The sequence below is a fragment of the Tympanuchus pallidicinctus genome, unplaced genomic scaffold (assembly GCF_026119805.1).
Source record: "Tympanuchus pallidicinctus isolate F22 unplaced genomic scaffold, pur_lepc_1.0 scaffold22, whole genome shotgun sequence".
Classification (NCBI taxonomy): Eukaryota; Metazoa; Chordata; class Aves; order Galliformes; family Phasianidae; genus Tympanuchus; species Tympanuchus pallidicinctus.
The window spans coordinates 32,580,223-32,605,368 of NW_026294739.1; the positions used below are offsets into that span (position 1 = coordinate 32,580,223).

General features: G+C 40.5%; 2 protein-coding genes across 2 annotated transcripts in view; both read right to left on the reverse strand.

Moving 5' to 3' along the window:
• KCTD15 (potassium channel tetramerization domain containing 15) overlaps positions 1-13,898 on the reverse strand; it is a 197,986-nt gene extending 184,088 nt beyond the window's left edge. The window contains exon 1 of the mRNA XM_052685844.1: positions 13,792-13,898. The gene's annotated coding sequence lies outside the window, so the exon portion shown is untranslated. The remainder of the gene's footprint in view (positions 1-13,791) is intronic.
• Positions 1-25,146, reverse strand: part of CHST8 (carbohydrate sulfotransferase 8) — a 167,708-nt gene that overhangs the window by 112,020 nt on the left and 30,542 nt on the right. The window contains exon 2 of the mRNA XM_052685838.1: positions 13,792-14,015. Within this exon, the coding sequence (XP_052541798.1) occupies positions 13,792-13,900 (109 nt within the window). The 5' untranslated portion in view covers positions 13,901-14,015. The remainder of the gene's footprint in view (positions 1-13,791; positions 14,016-25,146) is intronic.

The following is a 25,146-nucleotide window of genomic DNA, read 5'->3' on the forward strand; positions in this document are numbered from 1 at the left end:
TTTGTTACTGTGTTGCCTGTGTCACTCACTAGGGGGGTATATGCCCTCCCAGACTTTCCTTTTCTGATTGAAGTACCTGTAGAAGCCTTTCTTGTTCTTCTTGGCATTGCTGGCCACGTGTAGTTCAAGCTGGGTCTTGGCTTTCCAGACCCCATCTCTATACAGACCAGCAGCTTCCTTATACTCTTCCCACTGTACTTGTCCCTCTTTTTACTACCTGTGCATGTCGCTCTTCAGTTTGACCAGCAGTTCAGCCATGCTGGTTTCTTGCCTTCCTTTCCTGACTTGCTTCACCTAAAGATGGAGAGCTCTTGCACACTGAGGAAAGCTTCCTTAAAGGACTGCCAGCTCTGCTCTGCACCCTTGCCTCTGAGGACAGTTTTCCAGGGGCAGTTTTATTGACTAACTCCCCGAAGAGCTGGAAATCAGCTTTCCTAAAATTTAGCATCCTCTTTGCCTGCTGTAATATTACTTACCTTTTGGTGTGGATCATTTTGTAGACTCTGTGGAGTTTCATTCTACTTGGGAATGCGTTTCTACCTTTATGCGTTTTTACCCTTCCCCTTCCTTCAAAAAGAAAGGTTTTTCAACATTTCATTTCAAATATCTTGGTTTAGAAAGATCATTTTTGGATGTAAACATACTTTTCACATTATCTTTTTAAAGAATTCTGCACAACTTCACCCTTAAGTAAGCTGGGCTGCAATCGAGCTCTGTGAATGCTGCTCATCTAAAATAATGGAAAGGTGAAAAACAAAAACCCATTCAAAAAAAAAAAAAAAAAGGAGATTTATGAAGCTGACAAATATTGCTACAAACTTTTGTACACATCGTATTTATGGTTTTCTTTGCTGCAGTAGATATTCAGTAGAGCTGAGTGAATATCCAGTAACTAATTTCATCACAGATTTTCCAATGGAGAGACTGTTCAAATCTCTTTTGGATATTTCATTATTTTTCATTTATTTTTCTCATTTACACATTCATTTAAGAACAGTAAAAGTACTTTGGGAAAGATTCTTGAATATACCCTTAAAAGTCATTATTTTCTCCTTGAATCATCTTGCCTGCTCTTGATGTGTGGAGAAGGGGAACGCCACAGGGCAGGCCGAGCTGAACTCACAGAGAGCTGGCAGGTGCTCCTTGGCATTCACACTGCAGGCCTCGCAGCCCTGTGAGATCACGTGAGCTGCCAAACACCTGCACAGCCTTTGAGCATTCGATTAACAAAAAGTAAAATCACCTGAAATGTATTAAGATCAGAAAATGCAAAGAATAAAACTAGAAAGCTTTGTTTCTCCTCAGTGTAAATTACCTACATGGCAAATTTGATTAGAAGAAGCGGTGCTGTGTTTCCCGCCTCTGGGAGCCCTGCCGGCATCGCTGCCCTGTCAGCTGGCATCTGACACCGCAGTGCCCGCCATGGGGACAGACAGACTTCCAGGCTGCTGTTATTACTGCTTCTGTGCTGAGGGTAAGAAATCCCTATCGTCCTTGGGACCCGATCTTGCCCAGACAACTGTGCAATAGTTAAACCTGTGGCAGAGAAAACAAACCAGCTAAATCAACCTGCTCAGTGAGTTCGTTAGGCTCTACCTAGGCCTGCTGCTAAGGAAGAGGGCGTATTTTAGCTCTGTAAGATAGAACAGCACGAAGGGAGAACAAAACTGGAAAATACAGCGCGCAGCTCTTCCTGGGCGCTTTGTGGGAATGCCAGGCCTGGCCTCTCAGCAGCTCCGTCCATGAGGTGAGGGCTGTGGTGGTGGCTGAGCCCTGCTGCTTTCTGCCCCTGCTCTTCAGTTGCTGTGGGACTGATTTCTGTCTGTGGCAGCAGCCCTATCAAGAGTTATCTCTATCCATTCCTGCTTAGAAGTGAGTTTGCTTCAACTATGAAATGTGTGTTTATTTATTATCCGTGCCAGTTTTCTCCTCACTGTGATAGAGGAACACCATCAGAAAAACTGACTTGTGGCCTGCAGAACCTGAACCCTGCAGGCTGCCTGCTGCTGCGCCTCCTCAGACTGCAGGCTGTGGAGAAGACTAACACAGCCGTGCCTTCATGGGATCTGTGTCAAGTTACTGCCAAAGGAGGTTTCAGCTTGTTAGATGAAAGAAATAGGGACAGACTCATGTAACTGGGCTAAGAAAATGCAGTCGTTACACACAGCTGATTAATGTGCGCTTAGGATTTCCTTTTCCCAAGGTAAGCCTTTAACTCCGGGCGCCTTCTCCACTGGGACAGGAGATGGTAAATATTTTGCCACTATTAAGGCCAGTGTCAATGTGTTTGCTTCTGACTGCTCTAAGTAATTGCAAGAATATGTTTTTCTTGCTAATTAAAGTTGTTTTCATAGCAAATGGGGTTTCTCTTGGAATATTAACTATCTGCCCTTGCATGTTTTCACATCAGTGGTTAGTTGCTAAAAGGACAGAAAAGGTGGGCACCATGAAGATTAAAATATTCAGAATTCCTGAAATGCAGCATCAGCGGTTTGTTGTGAAACATCTTCCATTATAATCATTAGTATCTGTTTGTGGTGGTATGGAGGGCTGCAATCAAAGTGGGCTGAATGCTGTAAAAATTCATATAAATGCACCCCTCTGAACTCAGCGGGAGGCAGAGTTTGACTCACACTCCCTAATTTGAGGAATGTGAAATCTAATTAATGTTACACTGCAACAAGAGTATAGAAGAACTGAGGCAGATGTGTGCTTTTGCTGTGCAAGGCAGCTACAGGGTTGGAATAGACATCTTCAGATGAGGAAAGGTGAAGAAGGACAACAGTGTGCAGTCTGCCATGTTGCTAAGAGGGAGACTGCAGCCTGCTCAGCCCTGCTCCTGGTGCTGTATTATGTGAGACATTTAAAAGTCATAGTTCTTTCTCCTTAGCAAAAATTGTAATAATCAAAATATACAGTGGAGCCGGTGCTGCAGCAGTTTCTCCTCAGATCTCTGCAGTAAACAGGGCGGGCTTTGGCTTTGCTCAAAATCATTTGGAGTGAAAAGGAGAATCTTCTGCGCACTTGGAATGGATGATGGTGATGGCACAGCCAAGACTAATATGAAGGGAAAATCAAGTTCAATTCGGCCTTTGAAGTTAGAGAGGAAAAAGAGTAAAATTCACTCTTCTGTGCTGCGGGTCTCCCTTTCCTAATCTGTGATTTCACAGAGGATTCTTTCATTGTGCCTCTGAGCTCCTTTCAGGAATTGCCCTTGGCTTATTAACTTGCTTTACTTGTTGTCCAGTTTCTGGGGGAAAAGGCTGTGTTTGTGTGTGGGTGGTATTATTTTAGAAGGTGTCTCAGTCAATTATTGTCTACTGGAACATCATCTAGGATATATTCTTTTTCTGTCGTGCAGCTGAATACTCATGCATTTAAAGGTAACTCTTCCATAGTTCATTAAATTGTGTTGTGGTGAACTTATCTCCTCTGGGTCTCAATTAAGAAATGAAGCCAGTGCCTTTAGAGGAAAAGGCAGAGAACAATCAGAATATACTGAATATATAATTTGATCTCTTGAAATAAGCAAGAGGAAAAATATGTTTGGCAAATGCTAAGACAGTAAGAAGGTGTTGGCTCTCACAGATTTGTGTATGGAGGTAGAATCTGATTAGATCATTGCTGTACAAGAGAAACATTTAATGCTTTTAAAAATTTAAGTTCTAAGTTCGTTAACTACTGGGAATTTAATGTAGCAAATATTCTTTTTCCTCCCCACTTCCTGTCTCTCCATTTTAGTACCCCTGGGAACTTCAGACACGCTGATTCTGTGCCTATTGTCTATTAATATTAATTATAAAATTGCAGTGAAATTTAATTAAGCATTTTTGCTCTAATAGTAATTTGATTTCCCTTTTTAGTGTTTAAAATATCTAGCAAAACTGGTCTCTGGATTTCATTTCTACAAAAAAGCCACCACCACCACCAAGAACCCTTCAAACTCATAAACTTCTCTCCATTAAATAAGTTCAAATGTGAAGAACAGTAAAGATAGTGATACCAGCTTTTCTTTCTCATACCTCCTTCACTACCATTCTTTGTGTGCTGTACACACCTTTTGTTTTTCTGTTTCTCTCCCACTTGTGTGTTCTTCTTTGCTAATGGTAGAAAGCTTTTATAACGGTTTGCTAAAGGTTCCTTTTATTTTTCTTCCACAAAGTATAAGTAATTCCAAGAACCATTCTGAGCTATTTACTGCAGTGCAGGTACTGGTGAGAAATGCTTATGGAGGAGGCAATACCACTGCTGGTTTAACATGGACAGAACACATCATCAATATATATGTGTTAAACAATTCCTGACTTTGTACTTTCTTCATTAACTTAATTCTCTTCAATAGCTTGAAAATGAGCAGCTTATAGATGCAGAATGGTTGAAATTTTAATTAGGTTGTGACTTAAGGATGCCTCCTGTTTCCAAGCTAACATCTCTTGAGCTAAATGAACGGGTTTCATTTTAACAGCTTATAGAAAAAAAAACTCTTGATTGGTTGGCAGTATTAATCATGGCCATTCCCTGTGTTTCTCTCTTTCCATTTAAGTGAACTTAGTGTCTGTGGTACCAGTGTTTGTTCTGGCCTTCTGAATCCCCGCCCCGTTCAAATTCCCGCTGACCGAAGTATTCAAGAGAAATATTAAACAATTATGAACAACGTTAAAGTAAAAATGAGCACAGGATTGCTTTGCTCTGATAGAGACTGTACAAAAATTATAGTGTCTCCCTAAAGTATATACGTGTACTTTTGTGACTACTTGAATATCTGCCTTTTCATTTGTTTACAGATGAGTAATGAGAGGAGTTTGTTTTCTTCTGTGAGATAAGCATCATCATGCTTTTCCTAGCAGCCGCATGCACAATTAGGAGGACCCAATTAAAGTTGCATACAGTTTGCACAAAATGACGGTGATTGCTGTCTATAATTTCTCCTGTGGTTTGACTTATGGGCATTATGCACTACAGAACTTTATTAACAAATAAAATCAAGTCAAACAAGTCAAGAAAAAAAAAAACACACCCAAAGCAATCTGAGAAACAGTATATAGGATCTTGGCCATTGTGCACTAGATACAGCTTGAAAAAAGGAGCCACTTCCACCCCCTCAAAGAGCCAGTGTGCAAACTTCAAGTTTCCTCTGCTTAGGTCTGTAGGGTTTCTCCTCCTGGCCACAGCAATAAGCATTGTGTCTGTCTTCTCTGTTTCCATGTAAGTGGGACTGAAAGTCAGCCACTGACTACAGCAGATACAGGGCATCCCAAGACACCTTAGGATTTAAGCCTAAAATAATTCTAAAGCTAAATATACCTTTGCTTTTTCCAAGCAATATTTATGTCATCATTACATAAATGCCAGTGCTGGGCTTTGAGTAATTGGCGTATCATTATGCTGAGTGGAAAGGTTGGATGGGGCTTTGAGCAGTCTGCACTAGTGGAAGGTGCCCTTTCCCCTGGTGGGGGTTTGGAATTAGCACTTCAGGGTCCTTTCCATCCCAAACCATTCTATGATTCCATGAAAGAGAAATGCAGAGAGATACCATATAGGAGCAGGGCATTGGAGCAGTTTCGTTCATAATCTCTGCTCTTCTTTTTCCTCCTGAAGCTTTTCAGTTCCCACTGCTCCATTAGGGGGCTTAACATCCCCTGATGTTCTTCCAGCCTGTGCATTGCTCATTGTGTACATGCATACATACAGGGTAGTATGACATGTTTTGCTTTCATAGTGTAGGGATACCTAAAGTCTGTAGATACTGTTCTATTGGCTAATGTGCTACAAAGAGCAAAACATCATATAGCCAGTCCCTGCAAAGAGTTTTATGATAAAGCGATTGGTTTTCAACTAAAAAGAAGGAACAGAAGCCCAATAAGACTCAATTTCTGTGGGTACGAACAGCCAATGGGTAGCAAATCTGAAAAAAAAGAGGAAAAGAGCCTTAATGTGCAGAGGCTCTACTTAATCACCACACAGGTCTCCTTATGTAGCTCAAAGCAAAAAAGGGACAAAGATGGGACTTCATTCTATGAAATGCAGAATATCTGACATACAGCAAAGCACTTCAGGTATCTGAGGAGACTGAACTACTTCACTACTCGGTTGGTAGTGAAGTTCTTTTCTGCTTGATGCTATGAGCGAGCATTGCGTAGGATAGGAGCTATACAGAGCATGATTTAAATCATTTAATCACCTTACATATGTCAGGTGGTGATAGATCCAAAACCAATCACTTGCTTTCAAAAGTAAGTACATTATTAATTCAGAGAACATGATAATGATGTCCACAAGAAGTTGTTTGGCTTTTTATGCTCTCATAGGTAACTGACAGTTTTGATGCTGATACACCAAGAAAGACATAATAGAGAAGAAAGCCACCTTTAATTTCAAGCTTCACTAGGATTGTGAGAGGAAAATTAATGTTTACTAACTGAAAAAGGATGATATTACTGGAGAGAAGAAGTTTTGTTTAAGCTGTTAGGGGAACAGTATAACTTTGAGGAATGGAAATGTACACAGTCTGTTATAAAACAATTTTAATAGCATAAAATTTAGAAAATCCAGAAAGTATTTTAAACTTACGTAAGCTTCTCAAAGTGGTATCAGGTTTTAAAAAGCAAGCAAACTAGACTGCCAGTTCTGCTACCAATACCTTTCCTATGGAAACTTTGATATAGCCTCATTTCTGAATGAATCTTAAAGAGGTGACATGAGGGTCTGTTGACCAACCGTTGCCCATTTCTGTAATGCTCCTGCAAATTTCTAGGGGAATCTCAAAAGCATAGAGGCTTGCTCCCTAGGAATGTACTTTCATAAGGCTGCCATTCTTGGAGTCCTCTGACATATCCCAGTGCTGCTGAGTTTTGCTGGTGATATGTTGCCAAGCACCATGAATGAACGCAGCTCTGGGATGGCAGGTCACTTTTTATTTTGCCAGACGCAACAAAGAAGTGTCAACTTCTGACATTTTTTAAAAGTAGGCTTTAAAAGAAATATCAAACCTTTTTTTAACCAGTCAGTATCTGAGAATAAATGCTCACAGAAATAGAGGGGATAGGGAAATTTGTGGAAGTGGAAACTGAGTGTGAGTCTGATTTAGCACTGCATCACTTTGGTTTTATGCTGATAAATACATTTGGGATTAGGTGACAGGGACTTTATGCTATCAAATAAATGGGCATTGGGTATGAGCTCAGGCATCTAATGTGTGTGCAGCACTGCAGTGGGATTATAACTGCTGCCAGTCACTGGTCTGTGGGATAATCTCGCAGATGAAATGCTTTGGTCTTGCATTTTTGTTGTAGGATCTTGCAGTCCTTAGGTACGTTCAATCCCCTGCAGAAACCCCCTGTGTAGTAGGAAATGGAAGCATTTAGCAGGCGACTTGCCTTGCTTAACACAATAACACGCAATGTCTGAGCAGTAGCACAGGACAGAAAGAACCACAGATGCCATACACCCCAATTGCACAGGCTAACACAAGTGCTCAGCCTCTGGGGAAGCACTATGGTTGACAGGAAATACTGGTTATGGAAATGGTGGCCTGCAAGTTATAGCTGAGAGCTGTATCTGCTTTAATGGACTTCACTATTGACTTTTCAGCTGTTAAAACCATAAACTGTTAAAAAAATAAAAGGAGCGAGAAAAAGAAACAAAAAAGTTATGACTTGATGTAGAGCACATTAACAAATGCTTTATTTTTCATAAGGCTGCCGAGGAGATGCCAGAGTCATGAAAACAGGGAAAAGTGGTATAGAAAACAATGTTTGCATATTATAGGTGATAAAACAGGTGATAAGTGATCGCTTTCAGCACTGAACTCCATTTCTCTTGAACAAGACTCCACTGGCAGCGTGGTGTCTTTTGTAACCATCTGGACAGCATTTGATTCCCCTTTACTGGTAGACTGATGAAGCTGCTGCCAGCACATCCCGGTTTTCAAAATAGCCAGGTTCACAGTCAGTCTAAATCAACCATTTCAAGCAACAGAAAAGGGAGTATCAGATTAAGAGTATCAAATTCAGAAGACTACATTTCCATCTCAAGTGCCTTCCTTCAGCAGACAAGATCTTTTCCTTTTAATCCCAACAACTGCAGACCGTTGGGAACTAATCTGCTTACAGGGACATTCCTTTCTAGGGGAAGTTCAGAGGATGCGACTGCTCTTAAGCATGTGGAAGCTAGCCTTACAGGAGTAACGGTACAGCACTTGTGCCTGACAAGCGCATCGCAGGGCCCACTTGCCTCCTGTACCAAATCCTTTTGTTCTCCATTTCTGCTGGTTCTGTTAGATGAGGCAGAGTACATGGCTCTCAGTTCATAAAGAAAACAAGTTATAAATTGTAGGAAAATTACTTCTGAAATTATACATCACTGCCAGTTCATTTTCAATTGTGTTTATAAAAAAGTTTCCAGTATAAAAAACAAGTGGTACATTGTGCACCAGGAAAGTATTATGGAAATTTACTGCTAACATGGAGATATGCATATGCCTGTAATTTGGGACTAGAAAGGTGTGTGTGCTCTGAATAAGTAATTAAGAAAAAATCAGTTCAGATATAATAGCGGTATTTACTCTAGGGCTACTGCATTATACAGAAGACTTCTGCACTGTGGCTCTCTTGTGCCATCAGGTTTGCTATAGCACTCGCGTGCAGGCCCTTCTGACTGTCATCTCTCCTTCCCCTCTCCCCATCCCAGCGTACCCTTGGTAAAGCAGAAAATAAAGGGGATGACAGCACTGCGTTCAGAATTGGTAGATGAGGGAAAGAGAGCAATCTCTGCAGAATCTAAGTCAGATGAGTTTCAGGCTCAGTTATATTCTTGCTTGACTTTCAAATGCTGGTACAGAGTGCAAACCCATTTCTATTCTACTCTCTGTTTTCACCCTTTTGGAGCTTCAAACTTGCTACATTTAAGATGTGGAAAATCCTTTTACCAGCTCCCACGGGAATGTGCATCTGTATGTATTCATCTTAAAAGTTTCAACTGAAAGCTTAGCGGTTTTTGAAGTCAGTAACCATATGGCTAAAACAAAAGAGTAAACATTAACTGTTTCCCATGGACTTAATCACCTCAAAGTAATTTGCTGTCTGAGTATAGATTTACAGAAATATTAATGCTGTTTTTCATTTGGTGCATTTTCTATAACAAAAATAGATGCCATTTTAGAGTACCCTTTGTTTCTGGCTGAAGTTTGTAGAGCGCGTTCCTAAGTACAGTGTATGTATTGTATCCCTGATGCATACGGGAAGCAGTTCGTCATGATTGGTGACTCCACACTTTGTATTCACGACCACATGCCAGCCCACAGACTGGCAGTTCTGCAGCTCTGAAGTTCCCGTAGCTGTTTGAAATCCAGTGCCGAGCTGTCAGGATGGCTTCAGTCTCTGGACTCTTCTCTCACTACTGATTTTGTTTGTCCAAGTGATCCTTTCTTGTACCACCCAAATGTAGCTCCCACAAATCCAAGTTCTTCAGTTGGTGATCTCAGACACTGCATTGGCCCAGAACAAGGCTATAAAGACACTCATTAGTCCAGTCAGCTCTTCTATGGTCAGTCCCAAGAGACAGGGACTATGTCACTATGCCAGAGAAGCCCCTTGGTAGCCACAGGGCCTGGACAAGCCCCTTGCTGGCTGGAAATGGTTCCACCACAAGCACAGCAGTGCAGTCGCTGAACATTTACTCACTGTAAAGTTCTTGTATGCTTAATATCCTATCATGGAAAAGAGATTTCTATATGCAAGAATTATTAGCATTAGGGTAGGAATGTATGTTTAAGTTTTCCTTGTGCACCATGTGCAAATGTGTTAACTTACCCACCCTTCCAGTTGTTTTTTTTACTGTTTCTATTTAAGCAAAGTTTTATACACCTATACAGGACAGCATTACGTTTCTGTTTGATGTAATACTGTCTCTCATTCATATCAGTGCTGAACCCACTCCCCTGCTTCACCCTGCGTTCTTCATAATAACAGCACTCTCCACAGAAGCCCAGAAAATGTCGTTTTAAGTGAAGTTATTGTCCCTTTAATGACCACAGGAATATCCACAGCATTTTAAGTATTGGCTTGGGAAATCTGTTCTGCCCACCCTAAGTAGCTGTCTGTCATAAATATATCTGCTCACGATACGCATTATATAAATAAAACTGTACAGGCAGAATGTTTCTCAATCACAAGAAAGGCTCTACACCCACTATCCAGAGCGCATATACTTTGTAAGCATTGGTTTCCAACAGATAAATGTAATCAAGGTTTATATGCTCACAGAAGCCAACAGGATGGGATTGTTTCACTCGAAAGATCAGAAGAAAATTGTAACTAATGTTGTGGAAAATTACTTTGGTATTGCTTTCTCAGTACAGCATCACAATTAGGTAGCAATGTGAAGCACAGGGAAAGAATAAATGAATAGTAACAAATCAACACAAACAGCTACTGTCAGGAGTGCTTTGCTCAGTGAAAGTAATGTAAGCATTACTTAAAGTTTTATGACTGTGGATTTTATACTGGTTTAAGTAGTACATCAAGGTCTCACCATCATGCTTGCTAGGACTAAAACAATCAAGAGCAATTTCCGGAACAGACAGATAAAGCTGAAATACCAAAGTATTTTTATTAATCTTGTTTCATAAGTTGTACTATCTTAAATTAAAGATGACTGAATGTACTAACAGTGAAAAATGCCCTTTTGGACAATGCAAAACTCTCCTATGGTGCTTTTCAGTGCAAAAGAAACGTTATTGACTTTTCTGGAGTTTTCCTCAGAAGATTCTAAGCCCTGCAAATGCACTTTGCTGCACAGTAACTACATGGGAAATGCAAAACCAAAGGCTAATCCAATAAAGCTCTGCCATGAAAAATCTGTTGTCCTAAGTAGCTTAATGACACATGCATTTTTTCAATTCTATTGAGGCAGCAATCAGACAAGCAAATTATAGCAGTATCCACTCTCCATTAGAAAAAGACCCCTTTGAGGAGAAATGCTCAGATGAGGGGAAGGGAAGCATCTTTTTCACACATCAAAACATCTCTTGTGATTGACAGATTTTCACAGGAGGCTGTCTGGCAATGAAATATGCCTACTCTCTTTGTAATGAAATGAATGACTGTTTTTCCTATGTCCTTTATGCTTCCTAATATGTTTTTGTGGTAACTGGTATCATTTTCAGAAGGAGTAAAGGTGAGATTCTGAGTCCACCACGAGCTGAAAGCACTTAATGCACATGAAAATCACCCAAACAGAAATAAGACTAATTGTATGGAGCACCTTTTACTCAAAGGTGCAGTCTGATTCCTGTTAACATAAATTGTAATTGAATGTGAGAATCAAGCAATTCATCACACACCTTTGGCAGTAACAGCATTGCTGGGATGTTCATTCTGTAGCTACAAAGAACCCTACTGACAGCTACTGAATACATCAAGGAGTGCAGCAGGGAGGGAAGAGGACCTGAGTTCAAACTTGCCTTTATTTAAATGTGCTTGGGTGTCCCACTCAACAGTTACATCCTCTGTAATAATTTACAGTATATTACACTCAGCAGTTCAAGAGGTATGTGACAGAATAGAGTTCAGGAGTGACTGTTCTGCTCGGCTTTTGTCTTGTCATACATTCGGATAGAAGGATGTTGTTTGTGCTCGGGAGGGGAGCTAAGTGACCTAGAGAAAGGAGACTTCAGAGATTGCAAGGTAGGTAAAAGTGACCAGTGAGGGCAGGATGGGGGAGAAAGAGAACAGGATAAAAGCCTTTAGGAAAACCAGTGAAACCTGTTCAGAGAACAGGTAGCTACAGAGGGTAGCTCTTGTGCAGAAACATATCTTGAGTCCTAGCGGCTGCCTGACCAGGAGTGCTCCTTTGTCTTAGAAATGGAATCTGACTCACCATCAAAACAGATCCAGCTGAGGAAACTGGAGCACTGCCTGCTTCTGCCAGGGTTTCCCAGCCAGCAGGCTAACGTAAAATATATTTACATACGTTTTATCTATATTATACTATTTTATCTATTATCTATTATCTATTATTATACTGTTTTATCTATATTATACTATTTATCTATATTATACTATTTATATATAAAATATTATACTATTTATCTATATTATACTATTTATATATAAAACATGTATATTTAAAATATATATATTTAAAGAGGAAAAGATCCTTTCCCTGTCGTAAATCCTTGGGGGTTTGGGTCCCTGCTGTTACTGAAGGAGATAGATCCTATAGGATCTATCTAAATTCCATAGGTTGTGGTACAGCCACACCAAATATGTGGCCAATAACAGTATGAAGGTGAGTCTGTTCTCAGTGTAAAACCACCCCACGTCTACTAAGTGGAAAGGCAGGTCCTGCACAGTGTGCACCTTCATAGTGGAGTTATCTCAGAGATTTCTCTCTACTACACAGTTTGTGCAATCACCATTTTGGGCATTAACCATACGAGCTGCTCCAGTGACCTTGTATAGCTAATTTGGGATGTGTAATTTCTGATTTTTGCTTTATTTTCCTATTAACTTACAGACCTCATAGCAGTATTGATTCCAAATGAATATGCACAGTACTGTCAGTTTTAATCTGTAAATTATTTTGCAGCTAAGTATACAAAAACAAATAAGAAAAGCACTGAAGTGACTGGTTAATTCTCTGCTTTCCGTGACACATTGATGATTCATTATTTCTACAGTTTCAACTGAGTGTCTGCTTTCAAAATCCGTGTGCAGTTGGACTAAATAATAAACATATTATAGATTGTTTAGTGACATGGGAATAAGCGCTTAATAAACCTGGGCACAGAAATTAGCACATAATGCAAGGACTTCTGCTAAAGTGTAATGTAATTTTGTATTTGGGTTCAGCTGCTTTAAAAATGTTACCAATATTTTATCTTGAAAATATACACAGTCACCTTGACTGTGCAATGAAGTCGTCAGTTGAATTGACTTTTTATAAAGCACGTATTCAGTCAAAGGAGAATTTCAGTGCATATATGAGCAAACACAACGACCAAACCTCTGCGCATAGGAGTATTATTATGAGCTGAAGTAACTGTGCTGACATTTGTCTAGGCTCTAAACCAGCCTTCCCTGCAGCCTTAGTCAAAGAAAAAGTGACTGTAAGGAAATCAAGGGAAGTCTTGTGCATTTTCACACTTCTTACATGCCCACTGCTTAAAAGGAAACCACTACTTCAGCATGTAGTTTTCAGATCCTCACATGAATGTGGAGTGGGTTTTTTTGCTTTTTACTGTTTAAAGTTACTAACATGAGAATATGGCACACTTATGAATGGAAACGGAAATATTTAATGGAAGTTATGCACATTAAAGGAATATGTCTTCAAATATTTTAAGCTTCTTGCATGACTTATTTTACACATCTCTTGTCTTGCATCTCTATGAAACACTGAATACCGTATTCAGAGAAGGGTGTATGCAGAGTTGAACCTTGACAGAAATTCTCAGTCCCAGATTTACAGTGGTATAACTGGCAGCAGAAGTTGGTCTCCACTTTAGCAGACAATTAACTTTATCCAGCTGGACCCAGTACACCTTGGCAAAGATTCCTGCATAATCAGTCAATTGTTTCTTGGAACTGCTTTTTATACAAACTCTTTTTTTCCTTCTTTTTGTGGTCAATTAACCTCAAATAGCCTTTATTAAAAAAAAAAAAAATAATTACTTACCTGTGTTCAAGCAACCTATGTGGAAAATGTAAACATGTTAAGGGTACAAGGGTAAAAGTCTAAAACACTGAACATGAAAGAGCGACTGAGTCAACCAGAAACAGGAGTGCTAACCTGGTGTCTGCTGATGAACTATTTCTTCTGGATCCTGCAGGTGAATGAAGACAACAAGCCCAGCTGCTCCAAACAGCAAGATGAAGGAGAACAGACATGTCAGCCTCATAATTATTGTTCTCAGATCAATCCAGTTTGGACCCAGGAAAAGAACTGCATGCAATCTCCAGAGCGCTCTTCACTCATAGTCTCGTCCTGTCATCTGGAAGTCTGGCATAATATACCTACAAAAGGTAAAACAAAACCCTCTAAAACTTAACACTTACATTGTGTAAGGTGCATTCGTTGATTGAAGTTTTTTTTAGATCAAACAACTGATTTCTTTAGTATTTCTTAGGTAAGTTAATTGCAGTCATCAAGTCAATTTCAGTCCAGTCAGTTTGTCTTTAATTATGTGTCACTGTTTTTAACATGTTGAAAGTACAATGTAGAATATCATCAGAAATATAACTTGGGAAAAACGATCATGCCATGATGGTAATTTGCAGAGAAACCCTCTTAACAGTTTTCTTTCTTTGAGTGAATCATACATCACTTTTTATTTTGCACTGATTAAGCAATGTGAAAACGATGAAGTGAGATAATAGGGGGGAGAAAAGATAAGAAGCACAGTAACTTGCATGTCAAACATGAGGAGAGTGACCAACAACTGGCAGCTGCCTACTACTTCAGCCTTGAGGAAAACAGTGGGGCACTGCAGGTTGCTACACAGCCTGTTGGAAAAGCTCCATGGACCTACTGATTTCCAAAGAGAAATGCTGGTCACAGTGCTTGGGCCACCTTTCATGGGATTGCACAAAGCACCAGCAGGCAGAGTGCAGGGAGCAAGCTGGCTGGCTGCAGGAGCACTGGACACTGGAGCTGCTGCCTCTCTTCCCTAGGGAACTCTGAACAGATTTCTGGGCTCAGTTCTGTAGTTCTCACGACTGGCTGTAACACTTGCAGTTCTGTGCCATTTCAACAAACAGCAGCAGCACTGGTCAGTCCTAGATGGGCACCATGTACGTGATTCTAAACCTCTGACTGCACGCACTCCTAAGGCAAATACTTTATTTTAAGCACAAAAATAGTCTCACTGGAAGCAGTATCCATTCTGGTAAGAGTTAAGAAGTGAATAGATGAAAGAATGTGAACAACAACAAAAAACATCAGCAGTGCCAGTTGTTGTATTAACTAAAAGAAATGCTTTTGTCACGCAAGTGAGCTGGCCATACATTTTTTGGTGACATGTAGGAAGGACCATTAAAGAGCAGACACTGAAACGGGTTCCCAGCAAACATAACCTCATTTCTTACCAGCAGATTATTTACCACAAGGACCCCAGCTGGAGAACAGCAAGAGATTGCAGGAGTCACTTCGCTTTTATTGTATTTCTAATTGGAAATGTGAGCTGGGGTAAAGGTTTCTGAAGGTGGTCTTTATTTACAAAAGAGGCTTTAGGTACAGAAAGCTCGTGTTACATTAGCCTGCAGGGAGGATGGGTTGTGGAAAAGTGATGATTCAAAGTAATTATTCCAGGAAAAGTCTTTAAAGATTTCTTGATGTGCCTGGAACATTTGGTGTTAGAGGCAACTTCTTTTGCTTTTCATGGTTTCCCTAGCTGGTTTTTAATTCTCTGCAGGATATTTGTTTTCTAAATTTCTAAAATGCACCAAAAAAGAACCATTTTTGCAGTTCCAGTGAAGTCATTTTTGAAACTGACTGATAAGGTTATTTAGTGGCAACTGTGTTTGTTTATTCAGTGCATAAAGCAGCCAGAGAAAGGCTTGAGGCCAGGAACATTGATGGATGCTTGTATCTTATACGAATGCTAAGCATCACTAAGTTCTGTCTATGTGTAGGAAAATGCAGCTTTACTTTCTGCTAAAAATGATGGCAGAAGTTAACTGTATAGTTTTAATTATTTTTCCCTTAAACGTTTTTCCCCTTTTTAAAAGTAAAACCAAGAGAAAATGAAACCACATTTTTTGGCACTAGCAAAGCTGAATCCATATGGGTCTTTGTACAACTCCATCTATATGTGTTACGTGCATGTGGATGCATGGATGGGTTTCTTTTTGCACATGTATTTATTACAAACATATATATATTGAAAGGATCAAATACTAACTCTAAAGCTACAGTGGAGCCGGATTAGGGAAGGATTAGCCTTCAGAACAACTGTATTATAATTCCAACCACTGCTGTTATATGCAAACGATTAGGAACTTTACCTTGAGTTTACTGCAGAAAGTGTCCATACTAAATGGTCAGAGGTTTGGATAAATGGGTACTTAGGACCATATCACCTGTGGCAAGGCTGGTCCAACACCAAAATCAGAGCATCATTTTGTAAAACAACACAGTCAGAGCTTTCTAGGAATTGTGCTTAGTTCCCTGATATAAACACTGATCTTTTTCTAACCTACTTACGCTCTCTGCATGCCCATGGGGAGGAGAATTCTACTACCCCAGTTTTACAGGAAAAGAATGAGGTAAAGTTGTTGCCCGAGTTTATACAGGAAGGCTGTGACGGAGCAGGGAATTGCAGTGCCTCCTAGCCCTGAGCTGGAGTCAGCAGTACTGCTCCTCTCTGCTGGGAGTGTGAGCTGGCAAGAAGCGCATGATCATAATTTGAAAGACAGGAGTTTAAAAATATCTATTCCCTAATAACTCAGGTTTTCTATTTGTGTAATGCTGAGTTTTAAGGTTGCTTTTTGAATGAGTTATACCCTTGAGCAAATGTGGGCTTCTAAAACAATTATTATTAGCTTAAAATGCTAGACCATTTTCACTTTATGATTTGTTGAAATGTTTTTGTTTGAAGTAAAGGCAATATCAAGAAAGAAGGTCCCTAGCCAGTTTTTAATTAGTGCAAGAAATACTACAGTAGCAGTTTTTAACAGTTATAATGTTTACATTATTCCATATCCTATACGACATCTGTGTTCAGGATCACGTAGCCTTTTAGTTTAGACACCTCACGATGCAGCAGTAATGAAGGCTAGATGGAAGCGTGTATTGGCAGAAGAAAAGGTCACATGTAATGATACAACTCTACAGAAACACTACTGTCATTCCCTGTTCACTCATCTTTGCAAAGAGCGAATGGAGAGCGAGTCCAAGAACGAAAGAGAGCCTCTTGCCCCTAACAAAATTAGTATCCCTCGACAAAACACAATTTCAGAGATCTTTAAATTATGGGCCTACACTTTTCCCATCTCTATTCTTCTGTAATTATTTTGTCAATCAGTTGTTTTTAATTAACATGTCGTAGGAGAGTAAGCCTGGTGAATGGGGATGACTGTTTTATAGATGCTGAGTGCGTGCTTTGTGAGCACTGCCAGGCTGGTCAGGGAGCTGCAAGAGCAGTTGGCATCAACTGATACATGTGAATGAAGTGTCTTCATTTGGAAATATTGTCTATAGTTAGATCTCATGATTTAAAAGATAAGTTAAATACCATGATTTGAAAGATAGATCAGATTAAAAAAAATAAAGAAGGAAAAAAAAAAAGAAAAACCTTAGTGGAGCACCAGCAAACAGTTTCTTCAGGCAGTGCCTCATCAGGCCTATGAGGGAGAAGATTGCCCTGTGTGGGAGCTCTGGACTGGTGCACACAGAGCTCCAGAGAGTTTTGCACAGATCTGAAGCCTTCAACTCGTACTTTGCATTCGTAGTCACATTCTTCAACTGTGCTACTCACAATAGGCAAAAAGATATAATTTTTCATAATTCTTATTAGTGTTACTGGGAGTGCAAGAAGATAAGGTTGCAAGCAGCTTCCAATCAAAACTTCATTTTCAGCTGCCGTGAACTTATTAAACAGATGGGGAGCAGTTCACCAGAACATGCCATAATGAATTGAAATATCTAACTTTTAATTTATTCTTCCTTTATACGTTTCTGCAGTGGATAAAACTCCTAGGCATCAATATGCGTTTTTCCAAGCTTTCCCATTACAATGGTATGTGAATGTTCTGCCCTTGAAAGCAGCAGAACTGTGTGTATATGCAGATAACAATTAGCACGCAGGTAGCACTTTCCAGTTCAAAGATATTCATTAATCTCCACAGCACTCATCTGAATTGTGAGGTGAGAAGTATTAGCATCAGGTAGGAGAAGCAGTGGTGCATCATGAAAACAAACCTTTTCAGGAAAAAGGCTGCACAATTTTAGATAAGAATCTTACAGATAAATCTGTGGAAAACAGTTGAATATTTTAGCAAAATATTCAGCTATCACGGCTTTTAGTTTCAAACTCACAAGGACCAGTTCCTCCTGCTCCCAGGCAATTCTGAAAACCTCTTAGAAAGACACCACAACACAGTGTGGTGGGAAAGATGCCTCATGTCGGCTGCTTAGCTGGAGCTGTGCTATTGCACGGCGTCCACTGCTGAGCCTGTCTGAGCAGGAGCTCCCTGCAGCTTCTCCTGGAAAGGTCTGCGTCATAAAAGTGAGGCCTTGGCCTCCTGGCAAAGCTATTTTTGTTTAGATGGAAGTTAAAATGAACATTTTAATTTAAATCTTCTAAGGAGAGTGACACGGAAAGCAGTACTTCAGAGACTTCCTTTTTTGCGATTGCCCTCTGGACGCCTCATGGCTAAACATCTTTACTGCAAGTAATTTGACATTATGATAATGGTCAACCCAAAAAAGGCAAAAAGAGACAGTTTTCTGCTAACATCTCTGTTGTTTAATTCCTCATCTGAGATGCATTAACTAGGCTGCACTCAGGGTTGCATCTGATAGCACATGTTTGCTCATTCACGAGCTTTGTGGATGTAGAATCTCTCCCTTGTCTGCCAACATGTCTGTGAACAATGATGTCGATAGATAATAATCTAAGAGCATGATGTGCTTCAGGTAGAAACTCAGGGGATTGTCTTTGGACCATCTTGAAGAGAATCTTTCCCTAGCAGGGGGCAGTGGTTGATACTTCAAAAGAAAGTACAAAAACCTTGAGAGCAAAGCAGTAGGATAGCTTACCCCCAAGAAGAGGTCTGTCTATCCACAGTGGAGATCAACTTTTTACGTGCACAGCATGTCTTAGACTGGCTGTCCATGATGTCAGGGCATGCACCATTCACAGCACTACAAATATCACAACTTTTAACATTTAAAAAATGTTTAAAAAGTGTTTCAAGAGCTCAGTCACTTGGCGAGAACAAATAGAATTAGCCTAAAGGTGAAAAAAAATGTGCAAAGACAAGAATGGAAGTGAATGACTAAGGTGAGCCAGAGTAAGGCTCTGTAAGGCTCCTGCCTGTTGCAGGACACCTGTGTACACTCCCTTCTTGGGGCTCTGCTGTGAGGTGCTGATGCAGCTCCAAGCCAGTTGAGGAATGCAAACTAATGCCAGACACAGATTTACGATACCATGTACATCAGCAAGCCAACAAACTACCCAAGTTGTTTGCAAACATCTACTGATTGCTAAATTGGACAATTACAAATCACCTATGAATCAATGTAAATGCCTCATTCACATGTACACAGTAAACTTCATTTCTCATGCTATACAAGCTGCAGCAACCTGTTCTTTTAGTTGATAGCAGGCTGCTGGTGCAGAGTAGAGTCAAAGCCAACTGTTATTCAAAGGATGGCAGCAGCATTCAGGTGTTTGTGCCTTCTCAAAGCAGGGATTGATGTGTTTCCATCAGGCATGTTTCTGCTGCTGCTTAACCATTTACACAGTACACAGCAGGGATTTCCCTGGGCACTATTGCACCATTCTTGGGATGCAAACTGAGGTCCACAGTGCTGCAGAGCTCCAAGTGGAGGCACTGGTCCGTGCAGAACTGCCCACACCTCACGAGCCGTGGGGCCTCAACACCATTTGTTCAGATGTCTTTGCCAGACTGTCCCCATTTAATGGCATGCATTGACTTGCTGGTACTGTCAGCTCAAAGATGTTTATGAATGCAGATATATTCTCATAAAACAGTTCTTAACAAATAGGAATAAAAACTGCATGTTCAATTTCAGCATTCCCCTGGCTGATGTGGGGACGTTTAACTGAGAGCTGCTGGCAGCTGTGATGGCTTTTTGTCTTCGGCTGTACCCTGTTTTGGGTGTTCTGAAAGGGGGCTGTAATGGTGTGCTCACTTTATGCGTTATTAAGCTAATTTTACTTAGGTTGTGTAATCTGGTGGCTGGGACAGTGACAGCGCGCAATTAGCTGAATGGAAAATAACAGAACACTATTACTACAAGAATATTACTAAAAGATTTGCTATTGCTACAGAAATTATCACTTGTAGACATATTAACTGTGTTTCTATGAGCTGTGTGAACAACTGCTGCTCTTCGTATCTGAAGCTGAGCCAAGCAGCCACTTCTTTACTTCAAAGCACTTACAAGGACTGAAGACCTTTCAAATACTGGGCACAGTGTTTTCCTGTCACTCAAGTATCCACTCTCTACTTCACTCAGACTTCTAGATCAGGCTTATTGTGACATTTACAGGAAAAAGAAAAGATTTATAAACCTTATCCATATTTACCAGTAAAACTAACTTTTTATAGCAGTTTTACAGATGCAGGCATGGTAGTCAGGGTGAGGATATTAAAAGTCACATTATTCTGTAGCTGTCAGCACTTCTTGGAAATAGGAAATGCAAATTAATCCTAAGTATTATGCCCCAAATCCTCTAACTTTTTCAGCGTAGAAAGAAGTAAGAAGCTATTAATCCTGTGGTTGCTTCCATTCACATTCCTTTCATCTTTGGGCACTGGATTTTCTGTCACTGTCTTCTTGCTGAGGTATCAATAGAACAAAAATTTTGATTTTTGGCTTGGAAAAGATAAATTTGTTTCCATCTGATAGTTAAACACAATTTTTTAAATTTTGTCTTATTTGCTTCAACTTTGTATGTAATTCTGTTCTTCTTGTGCAATCACAAAAAGTAAATATTTTGAAGAAGGATAAAGTAAGAGTTTTTAAGTTGAATCCAGAAGGCTCTGGTAAATTGTTGGATATCAGGGAAGGGAGGTGGCTCAGCCTTCCAACCTCTGCAACACCAGCTTCTCTATGAGGTCTGATGGTGAGTCCCTGCCCCCATGGCTCTGCTGGGCTCACTCTGAGCAGCCAGCCAGTGTGGCCAGGTGCACAGATCCATTTAAGCAGTTTGATTTTAAAGAAAAGAAGGCATAACCTGCCTTGTGTGATTTCATGCAGCATTACTTTAAGCTCTCAGTCTTCCTAAGAACTGCTTGCAGAGGAACTGGTGCTTGGGTGAGTCAGACCTACTGACCTGCCTGATGAGCTGGCTCCAGTTCTTCTCTGCAACTTAATTAGTGTCCCCTGTGTCTCAGCCAGCCGGAATGAGTGCACACACTGAGCTGACCACCTATGTTATGTGCCACCTGGTGCACACCAGTCTTTGTAGGAAATTAGGCAGAAATTATTGACTTTTAACAGCTCTGTTCCCCAGTTACTGATGTCATAATGCGTTCCAGCTTTCAGCATCTCCTCTAATTATGCAGAATGGGGATTTCTTGATACGAAGGGAATCCTGAAAATTGCAGGACCCTTTTTTGCTCACATATGCATGAACCCATATTCTGCAAAAAGTGGGGGAAAGGGAGTTCAGCAGGCTTTCTCTTATTTTAGAGGAAGTGTAGTTTGTCAGGTATTAGTGGGCCAATTTCTGTTCTGTTATGTCTACCAGTTTCGTCCTTAGGATGTGTGCATCACTAGAAGGTATACTATCCCACATAACATGCTAAAACCTGAATTTTGGAATAATTGCAAAAAGCTGTGAAGTTGTTTTATGTCAGAACAATAGCACGTGACCCTTTTTGCTGATTCACAACCCCCTGGCAAACCTGCTCTTCTCATCCCCTCCACATACTGCAGTATGAAGCAAGCAGGTACTTCTGGTTTCCACTTTCATCTACAGTTTAAGACCAAAAAAGACAGCGCTCAGTAAACAGCCAAAATAATCCTTTCAAAGTCAAGAAGATTTCATTCCTATCTTTCTGGGTGCAAATCATAGCAGAGTCATGTGTTACTAATCCCCTCAGTACTGCAGTAGGTCGGTAGCAAGCTAATACACACCTCTCTAAGGTCCTGGAGGGGTTATAACACTATTCCTAGGCTAAAATATAATCTCCAAAGCAGTTTGATTTGAAATGAAAAAAGTCTTCTTTGCTTTGTTCCAAATTAACATCTCACAGGAGCCGTACGGTGGAAGTGCAAATAGTGAGTGTAAATAATGAACTTGTTCAGATCTCTTCTGCACTGGCGTGGAAAGAACATGAGGCAGCAGATCCCCACGCCTAGGGCCCCGTTGTCCCACCTGCAGCATTTCATTACAATTCATTACATTATACTTCTACTGAATGCAGTGAACTCAAGTCTAAAATACAGAGAGGTGCCCAGGCTTTCAGATGTCCACTTCGCTCCAGTTACTCTGATCAGAAATGCTTCCCTCTCCCTCTACTAGCCTCTTCTATTTAAAGCAATTGTCACATTAATCAAAAGGTTCCTTTAGATGATCATCATTTAGTTAACTGCACAACTGTATGACAGTGATGAGTGCACCTCCCTGATATAATTTTCTTCAGTTGTCCTAAGGTTCCTTTGTTTGTCTCTTCCATAGGTTTCCTGGCTATTCCAAATAAAAACACCTTCTTTCAGAAGATTCAGAGCAACTGCAGTGAGCTGGATTTCCAGAAGTACCAAACAGGTAACTGCCTGAGCAAATTCCCTCCTTTATGTCAGTGCGAAGCAAATGTACGTTGGATTTTGCATTCATAAATTATTTTTTTCTGTTCGGTTTTAGATGTGTTAAGGAGAGAAAGATGAGAGCTTTAAGCTTAAATATATGCATTTTATACGTATGCATTCCTAGCCATTGGGTAAAAATTTTATTCACGTGGCAAACATCAAATTTTAAACACTTTCTACAACAGGGCTTTTGAGCTTTGTGTACAGGTGTGGGGCTGTGTCCTCCAACATCACAGCCTAACTTTGTGCCATATTCAAGGTTCATGTAATGCACTGTGGAGGTTCGTGATTCCTTTATGTTAGTTCCATTTCCTAAAACTGTATGAAGATTCTGTGTCTGAGAGTCATAAGGAGGCAAGAAAAACACACAAGCTGTAAAATGGTCCCTGTAAGTTAGGAATTAAAAACTATAGTTATATGTGAGGGTGGATTTAATTCTGCACTTGAGGAAACAACAGGCAACAAAATTTCTGCAAAAGCAGAAAGAAAACAACCTCCTGGCTCGCTCTGTGTCTTGTTCATTGCAATGCTACTATGGTTATTTCAGGAAGAAGAAAATAGCCTTCATAACCTTGAAATGGAACATTTTGCTGTGGCAATTGAGTGGGTTCCTTTGTTGACTCAAGCAGTTCTCATAAGTGTGTACATCTGATTATTTTCACCCAATACTGGCTCCTTTCATCCTTCTAGCCTTGGTGACTAATTTGTTTCTTATTGCAGTATTAAAAATGCTTTCTTCCTAACGAGAGATCACCATCTGTTGAGTCAAGGTACTTTTTTACTTTGCCCGTATGTCACAGATAAGTTATTTCTTGTTGGTTTTGATTTGGACAGTTGAAACACAACGGCTCATTGAAAGGAGATACTCTGCAAAAAGATGTAGTTAGAAAACTATGTTGTTTTGGTTTTTTTTGTCCTTCTAAAATGCCTGTTACATTTACTTTTCAGTTGAAAATTTTCTCCCAGGATAAATGGTAAACTGAAATATTTGCATTTTATTTTGAAGAGCAAATTTCTAAATGAAATGAAATAGAATTTTTGTTCTGAATTCAATTGTAGTGTTATGGCAGTGTGTAAAGGAAAGCTGTTCTGACTGTTGGTGTGGATGTACAGAGACATGAGTGTTACCTGAGACAGTCTGCATGGGCTGAGAAGTCTGAATCATGGGCTGAGCCTCCCCCAGATCCCACGGCATGTGTGACAAAAGGAAAGGGGCCCTTCAGCAAGCTGAGTGATCTCCTAGGCATTTCTTAGGGAACTGAAATATCTGCAGGCTTTGTCGTCACTTAAAGGGGAGTGACAATTTGCTGTGTAATGATGGGTGAGGGAAAATGCAAGTGGAAAATGATGCATAAGGATTTGCAAAGAGTCAGAGCTGGGACATACTTAGGAGTTTATTGGGAAGAGCAAACCAGGCATTTGGGGTCGATGGTGACAGTTCAAAGTTAGCATGAGGCTATGTAGTATTGCTCAGGAGCACTTTCATAGGGTACTGAGCATTTGTCCTAGCTTTGCACTCCTTGGCTTGTGAAAGTTTTGCATTTCACCAAGGCCAGCTTCTTCCCAGGAGTAACAACAAAATGAGAGATTTATAAGTTGAACCTTTCTGCTGATGTGGTTTGCCAAATGGCCCCACAATTCCTCAGCCTCACCTGGCCAAGCAGCAATGCATGGTATGGAGGGCAGGAAGACATGACGGGGCACAGAAATACACATGTGGGTGGTGGGGCTGGGGCTGGGCTTCCCCCCCTACACAAGGAAAGGCTGTTGGAAGCACAAGCTCCTGGGCAGAAAGGGAGAGATGTCCGAACCATCCTGGTCCATAATGTGTGACCAGGAGTTACTGCATAGCACAGATGCAGCTCTCCTCTGGTGTTGGTTCAGGATGAGCTTTCTGGCAAGGGATCACAGGTCCCCATTTACATAGGGGAGCAGAGGCATGACAGTTACTGCACAAGTGAGATGTGCCAACATGGGATGCATATCTTCTCTATCTGTATGCTACTGTGCACCAGAATTTCAGAGATTCCACATTTCAGAGAGTCAGAGGAAACATGGATTTTAGAGCAACTACTCAGCCTTTGAAACCGGAGAGGATTTTCAATAGTGAACTGTAATGAGAATCCTGAGTGGGCATGAACTCTCTTTAAAATCTGTGATGCTAGTAGAGTGGAAGAGAATATTACTATTTGGTTTGCTGTTATTCAATTATTTTTAAGCACCTTTTGTCAGATTTGTAATAAGAAAAGATAAGGCAACTAGCTGTTAGGCATACTTTGGTGTTGTAAGTATCGGAGATCATTAAATGTCACTGGGAAAGTCCTGTTGTTACACTGATACTCTTTAGGAACGGATATACTCTATTGACAGGATGCATTTCACATCAGATGCAGTTTGTAACTCATCTGCATTCAGTGAGGAGAAGGCAGACAGCCTCCAAACTTCCGTCCTTCTCTTTAAGCTATAATGTAGGTGGGCACAGTGGGGTCTGCTCCAGAAGCAGTAAGTGTTTGTGACACAGAGGAATCTTCCTGGGGAAAAGCATATTCTGATATTCCCCTCCACAGCACCAATGCTCTGGCTGTACTGCTGAGACCTCTACCAGCATGTTAGCAATGGTGAATTAGGCTCATCTAAGTAAAC